Raw genomic sequence first — 14,159 nt, 5'->3', positions numbered from 1 at the left:
AGAACACGTTTCCTGAAAGTAAGACCTACTGAATAAAATGGGACTTCTGTGTAGACTGAATTAGGCTTGCTCCTTTAAAGAGCTTAAGTGGGTTTACTCACAATCCTACTCAGGGAGCAATACTAAGCAGGACTATTTGGAAGTTCCATGTTATTCAATGAAGCTTACTCCGAGGAAAGCGAGTTCAGAATTGCAGTCTCAGGTACACAATACTTCCACAAAAATGTTCTTAGGACAGTGCAATCCTAAGCAGAGGTACACCCATCTAAGCCCATTTATTTCAATGGACCTGGAAAGATGTAACTGTATGTAGTGCATTTAAACACAGGATGCATAACGAGTTGATTCTCTATTATATTGCATATTTTGAACCCCTCAGCTAAAAAACTACAAAACTTACAGTATTTCAGCCCAGAGGGTTAAGCATGTTTACACATAAGTAAGTCCTACTGTATTCAGTGGGCTTTCTACCTAGTAGGACTAGATAGAACTGTAGCATTAATAACTTGGTTGAAAGCAAATATAAACCACCCCTTCTTGCTGTAATCATTTCATTCTAATTTGCAGTAGAGCCAGTCGATTGAGTCCCTTTCAAAACTTGACTTAAAAGCCAGAATCTTCTGCTGCCATCTTCTGGAGATTATTAATATTGCTACTATAGTTTTTAAAACTAGCCCGGATTATGAAGGACACAGTGCTCATATTCCATTGTAAAGACTGCCAGTGGGATTGAGATATATGAACTATTAATACGTTTCAGAAATTTTGGCTATCAACTATTCTTCTCTCAATAACCTTGTTTATAAGTAGAACATTTATTCTGGATGAAGGCTGTTCGTATTTCCTCTGATGACAGAATAAATTTGTCCAAAGCTATTTTAGTCAGTTCCGCCTGCAGTTTTTAAAAATGTCATTATTTTAAAAGACGGTAGGAAGTCCAGAAGTAGCAAAGAATAGCCAGCCAGTATACATTTCAAAAAAGACTAATAAACTAGTAAGGTTAAATTATTTTCTAGAAATATCGTGTGCAGTACAGATGTTTTGCCAACCTTACTATGAAAACAGAAATTGCTCTGGAGGGTAACAGCACACTAAAGTAAACAGCTGGCATTAGTGGCTTGTTTCACAACTCTGTTCTGAATAACTAAAGTAAAAAAATGTTAGTAGATATCAACATCACACAATTACCATGGCAAGGGCTAGCACAATATTCTATCTTCTAATTGAATTATAAATTGCTGCAGCTAATGGCTAGCACAATTATCCATCTATCATAATTATACTTGGTTGTAAAACAGCCTTCATAGGTTCCATGTTTTGCTAACCAGCAGTATAGATGACTCAGCGGTTCATAACTTTCCAGGTTAAAAATTGACAATTTTTTGAGCACAGTCGGGGAGAAAGGAACACACTCATCCTGTGTTTCAGTTTCTTTGAATTGCATTTAAACAAGGTGGTTGTGAACTTCCAGAAGTCAAAAAAGCTGTGTCTTTCATTAGCCAATAAGTGAAATAGGTTCTCTCCTATTCCAAAAGACAAATCGCAGAGGACAAAATGTTCCAACTCAACATGCAAGAGGCAGCTTCTCCTAAACTTCCTGGTTGAAAAGCATTGTTACCATATAGTTTGGAAAGATCCTATGTCTTATTACTAATACCACATAAAATAACATGAGGACATATTTATATGACCGAATAACTATTTTATAAGAAAATTTAGAGGACTCTGACCTTACACGGTAACTAATTCTGAAAATTTCACACGGGTAGCCATATTGGTCTGCAGTAGAAGAGCAACATTTGAGTCCAATGGCATCTTAGAGGCCAACAAGATTTTCAGGCTATAAGCTTTCAGGACTCAAGGCTCCCTTCTTTTTCAGATGGTATCTGATGAAGGGAACTTTGACTCTCGAAAGTGTATACCCTGAAAATCTTGTTGGTCACATAGGGGCCACTGAACTCAAACCCTGCTATTTCTGAAAGGAAATAGTCATTCCTCATTCTTTGTCATCATTCTTACATACTAGGTAATTCTACTTTAGGTTGGTATTCATAACATGTAAACCTTTGCTACACCTAAATCTCTCATCATCTTAAAACTAAAATTTTAAACCTTATTCATATTGAACCTTATACTTGGCTCAAAGACTACCCTGGCAAGATCTGCTGCAAGCATACACGGATAAGAGAGGAGCCCTTTATAAGCTACTCTGAGCTTTCTAAAGTATATATATATATATAATTAATAATGATCAAGCAGAAACTAAAGAATACGCAATTACAGATTTTAGACAGGGTCAACTGCATTAGATGCATATTTAGTGAGAAGTTGCTGTGTTTAATAGAATGAAGCCATGTGGCTGCAGTCTTATACACACTTAAAGGCCTATGGCATTAAGCTATGTTTACAAACAAATGTGGATAGAAACAAGTTGTTAGCCTTGATGATACAGTGGCTAGTGAAAAGATTGGTTCATTAACACCAACAGCACAACATAATCTGACTAGGATCAAGGAGGTCAAGATTCAAGTCCCCACTCTGCCACAAAGCTCTCAGAGTAATCATGGGCCAGTCACTCTCTCAGCCTGATCTACCTTACCAGGCTATTGTGTGGATAATGAAGGAGAGGGGACTGATGTATGCCAAGTTGAGCTCCTTGGAAGAATGTGATAAAAACATACTAAAGAAAAGATGAAATTACAGATTAATAGCATAGCATAAAAGTGGAACAGATTCCTCAGAACTGGATCCTGCTGGCACCATAAAGATGAACAGATTTATTGCAACAAGTCAACAACAGGACACTCTTTGTATGCCTACTCAGACATAAAGACCTGGGTCCAACAGCACCTCAAAAACCAACTAGATTCCCAAGGTATGAGCTGACAGAGAGAACTCCGACACTTGAAAGCTCATACTGAAAATCTAGTTGGTCTTTAAGGTGCTACCATTCCCAACTCTTGCTCTTCTACTACAGACAGACCAACATGGCTACCCACCTGAAACTACCTTCTGTGTGAGGCTTACTCCTAGGTAGCTTTACAACCTATTTAAGCTAGGAAGATTTAGGCCGCTGCACATGTCTTTAACCTATCTCAACACTTTCCCCCTCTCTTCCTTCCGCCACAGCTAATACACTTAGCCTATTCAAACTGCTTCGACTTAGGGGTCAACAAGAGAGAATGGCCGTCAGTTCGCAGCCGTTTTCTCCGTCCCGCGCTGCCCGGACGAGCCATTCCCGTCACACCCGCAGGCGCGTGAGGGAGAGAGGCGGCGCGAAGGCCCTTTTCCCTCACACTGCAGCCCCACCGCCAGCGGTAAAGGAGGTGTGGCTTGGTTTCCACAGCAACGCACCGCCGGTTTGTGCCGTCACGTCCAGCGTGGCGAGGGTTGCTAGGTAACGCTTATGGCGGAAAGGCCTACCTGGCCTAAGGCCGCCGCTGGCGGTCAATAGACCTGAGGCCGGGGCAGGGTAAACAGCGGAGCTCTGGGCGCGCTCCCTCTCGCCCGAGACAAGAACCTTCTTACGACGCGAGGTAGGAGCCTGGGCTGAGGAGAGGGGCCGGGGAAGTCGAGCGGCCCCCAGAGCGTGTCTGTGGCAGGCAGGCAGGCGGTCGGGCGGGGAGGGGGCAGGCCTAAACCCCTCGCGCTCTAGCTCGCCGCTCCCAGCCAGGAACTCGGGGAAGCGGAAGCCGCCGGGAGCGCGGCGTGAAGAGCGGGGGGAATCGCTCCGTCGCCGCCTGCCTGTGGAAGCCCTCGCCGTTTGATGCTGTGCGTCAGTCATTATTGACTCACGTAGATAAGAAACTGCAGGCAAGGGACTGCTCTCGTGGCGCTGGAACCGGGAGGAAGGATTTTATGCTGGATCTCAGCTGACGCGCCCCTCGCAAGCGCTAGAAAACTCGTCGGGGCCAGCAGCGGCAGACAGGCAGCGAAATGCTTTTTCATCTTCGACACACGCGCGCCCCCTTTAGCCCTCTCCATATCAACCGGCCTGTGCTATTCACATTTGAAGCCCAGGGATTATTCTTGAATGTAAAAAAGCACGTTTGTAACCCATCATTACTACTAGGACGGTTATATTTACGGTTTAAAGTGGGTCTCGCTTTGGGAGGAAGCGACCAGGTTTTTAAGTGCCCCACCCACTCACCCCAGAAAATATATATATATATAGTGTTATGTGGATGGTGGTGGAGAGTGCCTTCAAGTTATAGCTGACTTATGGCGACCGCTGGCAGTTTTCATCCAATTACTCTCATCCAATTACTCACCAAGGCTGACCCTGCTTAGCTTCTGAGATCTGATGAGATCAGGCTCACCTGGGCTATCCAGGTCAAGGGTAATGAGCCATATATTCTCAAATCCAGGTTTTTGTGGTAGTTTACATTAGTATTAATAAAATCATAGGAATAAAAAAAACACTTAAAACATAACAAACAACCACTTTGAGCAGAATATAAATAGCCACTTGAAACATAACAAACCCATAAATGTCTGTTATGGAAATTCCCAAAGCAGACAACGGTAACGGCACTAATCTCAACCAGATATCTTGAATATAAAACTTTTCACTTAGTGCCTTAAAGTTAGACAAGCTAGCTGCATGCTCTAGTGATCGTCTGTTTAACCTCTTCTGGTGAGGACTGAGCAAAGACTGTGGAAAAATGAGTTTTCATGCTCTCTCTGCATGGCTTGCCACACGCTTGAGTCTCAGAGTTGACAAGTCTGATTTGGCATGAGTCTTCTCTGAATGAGGGGAAGGATACAAGAAAAGGTGACCCATATTAGGTACTTCTGTACAGTGCATTCTGGATTAAATAGTTACATGTTCTCATACATGTAACTTGTAAAATGCTTAAAGGGCTGTCATATAGAAGATGGCGCGGAGTTGTTTCCATTGCCCCAGAATGTCAGACCAGAACCAGCTGGTTGAAATTAAAAGAGTTTTCGACTAAACATTAGAAGAACTTCCTGACAGAGCAGTCCCTCAGTGGAACAAACTTCGGTGGGCTCTTCTTTGGAGGGTTTTAAGCAGAGGCTAGATGGCCAGCTGACAGCAAATCTGATACTGTGAACCTAGGCCAATCATGAGAGGGAGGGCAGGAAGGTTTACATCAGTACTTAGTTCTTGTGGTCCCTTCTTACATGCCCAGGGTAATGCCGATCGCCACCTTGGGGTCAGGTAATAATTTTCCCCAGGACAGTTCGGCTAGGGATCTTGACAGTGTTTTACCATTTTTTGGGCATGGAGCAGGGATCACTGGGTGTGTGTGGGCTAAGGGGAGGTAGTTGTGAATTTCCTGCATTGTGCAGTGGGTTGGACTAGATGACCGGGGAGGTCTCTTCCAACCCTATGATTCTATGTGCATAAAGAGAAAAGGTGTCATAATATCTCTGATGTGTCCCTCCTTCACTCAGTGTTTTGTTCAAAAAGATCAATTGTAGCTCAGTTGCCTTTTATTTCTGCTTGCCTGGCAATTCTAAAGAAAACAGAATGAGTACAGTTATGGGGCTGTAGATTAGATATAGAAGACAGAGATTTGTAGTTGTAAAGGGGGACTTAAGAGTGCAGTCCTAAACAGTTACACCTGTCTATTACCATTGAAGTTAATGGACTTATAAGGGTGCAACTCTTTTTAGGATTGTACTATGAATTGGGCAATTTCACACAGGTTGGGTAATCTTGGGCAAATCAACTTAATGTATCTTTCAGGTTGTGAGGAAAAATGAAATATAATTATATTATACTTCTTGGATTGTGATGAGAAAGAAATGGAAATGAAGTTTTCATAACATTAATAATAACATTCGATTTATATACCGCCCGTCAGGACAACTTAATGCCCACTCAGAGTGGTTTACAAAGTGTTATTATTACCCCACAACAATCACCCTGTGAGGTGGGTGGGGCTGAGAGAGCTCCAGAGAACTGTGACTCGCCCAAGGTCACCCAGCTGGCTTCGTGGAGGAGTGGGGAATCAAACCCGGCTCTCCAGATTAGAGTCCCATGCTCTTAACCACTACATCAAACTGGCTCACATGCAGCTAAATAGTTGTTAATGGAAATGTAACTGTACTGTATATTCGTGGAATAAAGTTAAAATATTATTTTTCTAAGGATAGTTTTCTAGGAATGTTTTACTTTAGTCATTCACATACTTTGTGCACAGAGGAGTATTCTCTGATATTTTCCCCACAAAAGAATCTCTTTCAGTGCAGTCATGTGAGGATATCCCAGATACTTTTTCTGCTTTCTAGAGAACCTCAGTGTCTCTTTCTATGATAAGCAGAGGCACTCTGGGAACAGGATTGGAAAACATAGGCTCCCTTAAAAATGATGACTAGTCCAGCATCTTCTTCAATTCTTCTTGTGGTTAGAATACAATTGGAGTTGAAGTGTATTAAGAATTTGTTAAACAAGTATCTTTTATATGAACTTAGAATTCAACAGGAAATCAGTTTAGCTCTACAATTTTGAGTTATCTTTTCTTCCTTTAACTGGCTATATTTATCTGTGCCTTTAAAATGTTGCAGACAGCCTAGATTAGACTGGAAGGCATGTTGGCCAAACAGATGATCCTAAAGACTTGAATAGCTCTGATTCATCCAAATTATTGAAGACTTGGCCAGAATACATTTAGATTTAACCTCTAAGGAACAATATGTAATGCTCTTTATAAGAGTGTAAATTTTTTAAAGATCCTTTTTGGGTTTTTGTCATCAAGTTGCAGCTGACTTACGGCAACCCTTTAGGGTTTTCAAGGCAAGAGGTGTTCAGAATTGTTCAGAGGTGGTTTGCCAATGCCTGCCTCTGTGTATCAACCCTGGACTTCCTCGGTGGTCTCCCATGCAAGTACTAACCAGGGCTGACCTGTTTAGCTTATGAGATTGGGCTAGCCTGGACTATTAGGGTCAGGGCCTTTAATATTTGACCACATCTACTCGAGTCCCTTGTATTCATTTTGCTATATAGATGATTATCCTTCTAACCATTCCTTTCCCATTTCACCTGTATTGGGGGATGAAAGAGGTTTCTTCAGTATTTTCACAGGAATGACACTGGATGGGGTTATAACAACAACAAAGAAACAACTGTAAACTATTTTTTAAAAACAGCCTGTACCTATTCAGTGAACATTTGGATCAATGTATATTTGTGGGTTTTTTCTCTTTAAAAATGTAGCCTTTATTAATTTGCTTTCCTATTTATTGTCATATTTGTTAAATAATCAATAAAGTTACTGTTTTAAAAGCCCTTAATATATACAGCATATCCAATGAACCTTTGTCAGGTGGTGCCATGTAACAGTTAATTCCAGGCACTGGTTAATAAGAACCTATTTGGCACATGGGATATGAAGATATCTCTGGTTCATTAATCCTGTAACTCAAGATAAAAGCGTTTTCAGAAACTAGGCTCAGTAACAGAGCCTTTTTTGTTTCTGAGGAGAGGAAATGTCCTCTTTTCAAGGGAAAGTGCTGCCAGTATCAGACTCTCTCTTTTTCTCTCTTATTTATACTCTTTTGTGAAGGTTTTGCCTCCACTGGATCACAGTGAGTATATAAGATTAATTTCATCAGATCAAAACCATGTCCGATGAAGATATTGTCACCACTTTAGCCTACAGCAAGAGCCCAAAGTTCTCCAAAAGAACCACTTTTCAGGTAAAATATTTTGGCCTACAAATTATAGACTTATTGCTACATATTTAGTTGGCTGCATGTTTCTGCAATTTTGAAAATTAAAGAACGTCTGGATATTGTTTAGCCCAATCAACACAGCAAATGTCTTACAATTCACTGTAAAGCCTTAGTGAAGTACGTAAATATTCTTGAAACATAGAGGCTATACACAGTTAGTTAATCCAGTTCTGCCAGTGGAGTAGCACCATACTCTAGAAGCATACAACTCCCCCCCACCATTAGCAGTTAGACTCCTCCCCCCGCTGAGAGGCAGTTTATAGATGTGAAATCATAAACATCCTTCCCCATATAGCATAAGTGCAAGGTACTTAGGGTTGCCAGGTCCCTTAAGTCTCCCGGTGGGAGACTGGGATGCTGGCACTTACCCTGTGCTGACTTTGCAGTTCTCCGCACACGCGCAGTGCGCGCACAGTCCCGGGAGTGTGTGATGACGTAACTTCCTGGAAGTGATGTCATCACAGGGGTCGAAGGGCGGCCTGGGAGCATGAGCTCACTCCCCAAAGGACTGAATCAGCCCCCCCCCCACAGGCCCGATTCAGCCCGAAACGGGCCTGCTGCGGGAAGCAGGAGCGTGCCACGGCGGGGCGCGCTGCACTGCCTGGGGGTGCGCCTGCGCTGCTGGGGTGCGCCACTGGCCAGGTAAGTAGGGGCAGGGGAGGAGGTGGAAGCATGGGATCCCCCACCCCGGCAGGGGAATGGCAAACCTAAAGACACTGCCTGTTCTGAAATAAAACAAAATGGACGCCAGCCAGCTAAGATCCTGGAAAAACATTTTAAAACTAGAACCAGAGTGGCTGGCTGACTAAACACCCCCTCCTTGCCCTGGAGAGATGCATATCTTAGGACCATGAGGCTCCCAGGAAGCTTCTGGCTAATCTCATCTGTGGCCTGTTTTACTTCCCTCACCCGCTTACCTTGATTAAGCACCACCTAATGCTATTCAGCAAAGCCGGTAGCTTTTTCCAACTAGTATACAAGGATCCATTAGCCTCGTATGTGTGGTGTGTGTGGTTTTCTATACATCTACCCTTTTATTTTTCTTTAATAAAAAAGTCCAGTTGAATTTGAAAGTTCTCTTAAAAGAATAATAGCTGTAAACATAAGTGGAGAATCCCAATTACCTCCTCTCACTTGTCTCCTCTAAGGTAGTTCCCCTTACTAATTAGGAGACTGCCTGTTTGGGTAATAACCCACCCGACAAACTTAAGCCGCTTCATCTTTTTTGTATTCCTTCTAGGTAATGGTGCTAGCCTTGGCCTACTGGCTCATCCCCCAAATTTTCTTTTTAAGAAAATAAAGTGTAGAACTCTGTTTAGTATTGCTTGACTTCTCTGTGAATGAATGTGAAAATTAAAACACTATATTCCCATGATTAAGCAGTCCTATTTATCCCAACGCAATATAAGATTTTCTCTGTTAATATAAATGCATTAGGGCCATTTACATCCCAAGGATATTTATGGAATTTAAGAAGATAGAAAGGTAAGAAAGCAGATTTTTCAGGTCTGATCTTGCACGCATCCTTGTGAGGTGCAAGCAGGCTTAACTTCGTTGCTGAGGTGCTGAGCTACAGCACATTTTCTGGGAAGATGTATTCAGCCCAAGTCCTGTATTCTTTGTCTTTTCACTGAAATACAATTCCAAACAAAAACACAGTTCCCTTGCAGGCCAAAAGCAATAGGAAGCACCTTATAATCTTTATATGCTTGAGAAAAACTTAAGGTGTTGCACAGCATAATAGAATATTAAAAATTTGAACAGTGATGCTTTCTTTGATTTAAATATCTTAGGAAGAACTACAAGAAGCACTTTTTGCTCGTGCAGCAAGGAAGAACAGTACTGGATATTTGGATGACTTTGAGAGTGATGAAGAGGGTATGTTGTATAACAAAACATGTTAGAATACTGTTTGTGTCTTCACTCCCTTTTTGATCCATAGATTACAGAGCTGCCATTGCATGCAGTACAACTTCTAAGTAAATAAGCCTTATTCTTTAGTTAGTGTGCTAAAGATGACAGCTTTAAAGTAATGTCTCTGATGTTGATAATAAATATGCTCCCTGAAAGAGCCTCTTGTATTGGCAAAGTGCTGCCATTAAGGATCCAACTTTAGAAACGTGTGAAATGAACCCTTTTGTTTTATCCATGTCCAGAAGCTATTAAATTTCAGCCCCTTTTCAGTACAGAGAGAATGGATTTGCTTTCTCATAGACATTTAACTTCTATGGAAAATGTATCTCTTGTATGACATGTAGATTACAATACAATTCTAGTCTCTTTGTAATTTGATTTTATCCCTATATCTGTCAAACCTTTATACTATTACGATCAGGCTAATATATCTTATTTTACTATGCTGCTAATGTTTTTAGGGTTCTCAGCGCTGAAGTGGGATGAAATTTTATAAGAGTCATTAAGAATGTCCAACTTTATGCTTTGAATTGCTTTGTACCATGTTTTGAGATTTGTTTCACATGATAGTACATGTGACTCAGGAAAAGAGGCCGGGAATTAGAGGAGAAAGTATACTCTTTCAAGGCTGGTACCATGGAGCAGTTGTCAGGCTTAAAAGTGCACTGTGGGCAGAATTACACTTTGCTTTGACGGTTGTTTACTGCATTTCTTTTTTTCTACATGAAATGCCAATATAACCTATTTTCAGGTACGATAGAGGAGCTTCCAGAAAATGTAGAAAGCACCCCAAAGAAATCTGTAGCCTTTGCCATTCCTCTGTCCAGCTACAGTCTTGGCAATGTGGGCATTTTGCAGAGTCAAAGCGCAGAAGACTTGGTGGCTTCATCATACAGCTATGGGAGACCTCAGCAAGTGTCCATGTTGGAGAGTGAGACTTCAGGTGAAAAGAGGCAGGCTGTCCTTTCTTCACTAACTGAAAATTCTGGGTCATATGAAGGGAGTGCAACAAAAACATCCGTTTCTTTTGAAATATCTCCACCAGATGACTATTCTTGGAAAAGGGAAACTGTTGATTACTTGGCTTTGTCTGAGGATGAAGAGAGAACTCAAGCAACATGCATGCTGGAAAATAAAAGTCTGAATGAAAGGAGACAAGGAGATGACTCAGAACTTTCAATTTCTGAAGAAGAATTAGATGTTGGGGCGGATTGGGTTCAACAGAACAAGGAACCTATGACTGAGCTGCCAATGGAGAGGAGTGACATGGTGCCACGCAAGCCTGAGATCAAGCCAGTGCCAAAGCCCAGGGAATTCAAGACTAAGACAGCATCAGCTTCAGGTAAGTGGGGTTTTTTTTTTTAAAAAAATTGCAGTTTGGATCATGCAGCCTTCAAATTTTAAAAATTATTACTAAGTAAAATAGCTGTAGCGATTTCATTATGAAGTCTAAAACAAAATCTGCTATGATGCTGTGAAAGTACGACACAGTTGGTTAGCTCTTCGAACTGAATATGTTGTTTTAAGAATTCTCAACTATTGCAACTTTGTGCATTCCTAAGCGGAGTTTTTTTCGATGAACTTAGAAAGGTGTAGCTCTCCTTAGGATTGCAGAGTAAACTGCATTTGTAAACAAACTGGAAGAAGAGTATGTTCATTGTCACTTGACTATGTTAGCAGTCTGCTGAAGTTTTAAGGCAACCTCATGTGCAGTTTTTTACAGTAGTTAACACCGGTATGACTACTGTGAATAGCATAAATGACCATGACAAGATCATTCCTTTTCAAGAAGGGATGCAGTTGGCATATTAACCAAATTTGGTAAAAGGTATTTCATGACCAAAAGCTACTGCTGGTCAGAGAATTGTACCATTTGCATTTTCTAATGATAGTGCATTTTCTAATGAAGAATCAACAGTGGGTTTTGTATGGTTATGTTTTAAGTTAATGTGGAATAAATTTATTTAAAAAAAAAGAATCGACAGTGAGAATAATCACTGTACCTCACAAACAGCAAAGATTTCTATGTTGCTTAGCACCCTTTCCTCAGATATTCAGCTGGTGCCAAATTTGTTTCCCCAGTCTTTCCGTTGTTTCCCAGTCTTTTTCTGTTGATTATTATAAATTTTATTATGCAACTATTGTTGATTTTTAAAGTGGTAAAATTCCTTGGATGTATCTGGTGAAGAGAATAAAAATTAGTAAATAGACAAAAATAAAACGTGTGGACACGTAAGCACTTCCTGGCAATTTAACATGCTGAAACAAGTCATGCCTTAAGCTATCTATCAGTATTTTCCTTGGAAGATTCTATAATCAATTGGTGTGGAAAAATAGTTGCACACCATTTAACTAAAGAGTTAGTATTATTTTTGTCCACTAAGTGGCAATATAGGCCAGGTATATCTACCTCAAAATACTTATTCCATGTTTTAAAATATGTATCTGAAGTTTTAAAAGATGTGATTCTCAAGCAGAACCAGTTTTTCATTTTGATTTTCAGAGTCGCCTTGAGTCTCAGCAATAAAGGAAAGCTGTAGATGAAATAAGTTTTAAAAAGTGATGGCATGTGCCTGCTTGATGAGAGAGGATTTCTTGTCAATCAGCTAAGCCAAATGGGACCAAAATCAGAAATGTATCTGGTCTTTACCCAAGCCCTGGGCAGTAATTATAGCTTAGACATAGCTGTGCAAAGTTCCCAGAATCTGGTTCCTAAGGCGTCAGGGAATTGTATAGGCTTGAACTTCTCTCAGGGAAAGTTCTAGAGATCTGGAAGTTTAGTCATGGTTCCTAAATTTCTGAAAGCTAATTAGCCTATGCAACCGATTACAGTCTCTTATTAGCCCCACCTCTTGCCCTGTGTACAGTCGGATTGATAGGAAGGATATAGAAAGGATTCATGGTCAGATAACTCAAAAACTGCACGGATTGTTTCCTTTTGAAGACTGGGAAACTCCAGGGCTAACAAGTACAGGAACATTTAAAAAAACCAGTCTTTGGAGACTTTAGCACACTTCCTTCTAATATCCAGATTTTTGCCTGGCAGCACTTGAAAACCTTCCAAAATGGGGTCGTCGTCCCCCCCCCCTTGCAGGAATAAAACAGAAATGAAAAAGTGTTTTGGCTCATTCTTTTCTCTTTGGATCATAAAATTGGAGAGCTGTAAAGAGAGCCAGTGTTGCGACAGAGTGTCAGACTAGGATTTGGGAGCCCAAGGTTTGAATCCCTGCTCTGCCATGGAAGCTTGCCGGGTGACTCTGGGCCTGTTACGCCCCCTCAACCTAACTACCTCACCGGGTTATTGTGAGGATACAGTGAAGCCCAATTTAAGCTGCTTTGGGTTCCCACTGGGGAGAAAGGTGGGATATAAATGAAGTAAATTAATGAGGCAAAATGGTTTTGCTGATCATTTCGTTTAATTTCCTGTCTTGAAGCAAGATTTATCTAAACGCTTCCAAAGGCCTGTGATTATGATTTATATAATGTGTTTAGAAAAAAGACTGGTATATTGTGAAGTCCCCAAAAGGCTGTGAGTTTGGAATAGGATTCTGTGCAGTATGTGCACACTGCTTGTGTTACCCCCATGGTTTCTCTATTGATTATTTATTGATTTGATTTATACCCAGGCCTTCTCGCGAACGGGCTCAAGGGTAGGTTTTGCCTTCATGGCATCATCAGTGGATAGCAATATCTTTTTTATTTTTATTTTTTTTAAATTTTTTAGAAATATTTTGTCATTTATAACAATCAAATTACTTTAATATTCCAGTTCTAACCCCCTCCCTCCCCCCCCCCCCCCGTTTGTTGACTTCCAACAGTTTTCCAACCGATGTATTGTCGAAGGCTTTCACGGCCGGAGAACGATGGTTGTTGGGGGTTTTCCGGGCTGTCTTGCCGTGGTCTTGGCATTGTAGTTCCTGACGTTTCGCCAGCAGCTGTGGCTGGCATCTTCAGAGGTGTAGCACCAAAAGACAGAGATCTCTCAGTGTCGAGAGATCTCTGAGAGATCACTGAGAGATCTCTGTCTTTTGGTGCTACACCTCTGAAGATGCCAGCCACAGCTGCTGGCGAAACGTCAGGAACTACAATGCCAAGACCACGGCAAGACAGCCCGGAAAACCCCCAACAACCACAGTTTTCCAACCCTTTGTCTATTCTTCCCCTACTCATTTCAACTTATTTTGTCAATTAAACATATACTTTCACACTCTTCTAAGCTAGTCTATTATAACACAGTGCTAAGTCAATTTCCCTTCGCTTATCAACTAACTAATACATTCCTGGCATGTTATTCAATAGTAATAATACTGGTAATATTCTCAATATCCTGTACTCTTAACTTATTCATTCTAATGTCATCAATATGGGACAAACAATTTATCCCTCCCTATACATAACTTGAGTACTCATAAGTGATGAATACATTTATAAGTCAACCAATTTAACTTATACTCTATATGTTACTCTTTACTTCCTCTTATATCTCTTATCTTTGTAACATAAAGTCAATCAATTTGACTCGTATTCTACACATTTCTAAATAT

The 14,159-nt window shown here is 41.0% G+C and overlaps 1 protein-coding gene across 4 annotated transcripts in view; it reads left to right on the top strand.

Annotated features, from left to right (window-relative positions):
* Positions 1 to 3,460: 3,460 nt before the first annotated feature.
* MAP9 (microtubule associated protein 9) overlaps positions 3,461 to 14,159 on the top strand; it is a 32,698-nt gene continuing 21,999 nt past the window's right edge. For 3 of the 4 annotated variants that reach the window (XR_008597715.1, XM_054989537.1, XM_054989536.1), the window contains exons 1-4: positions 3,461 to 3,536; positions 7,533 to 7,665; positions 9,495 to 9,579; positions 10,367 to 10,957. Coding sequence is in view for 3 of the 4 variants with exons in the window: in XM_054989537.1 (XP_054845512.1) it covers positions 7,591 to 7,665; positions 9,495 to 9,579; positions 10,367 to 10,957 (751 nt within the window). In the remaining variant the exon portion in view is untranslated. The remainder of the gene's footprint in view (positions 3,537 to 7,532; positions 7,666 to 9,494; positions 9,580 to 10,366; positions 10,958 to 14,159) is intronic. The other variant, XM_054989538.1, reaches the window with a different exon arrangement.

This window comes from Eublepharis macularius, chromosome 10 (assembly GCF_028583425.1).
Source record: "Eublepharis macularius isolate TG4126 chromosome 10, MPM_Emac_v1.0, whole genome shotgun sequence".
Taxonomy (NCBI): Eukaryota; Metazoa; Chordata; class Lepidosauria; order Squamata; family Eublepharidae; genus Eublepharis; species Eublepharis macularius.
Note: the sequence above shows the minus strand (reverse complement) of the source record. Positions and strands in the feature narration are given on the sequence as shown.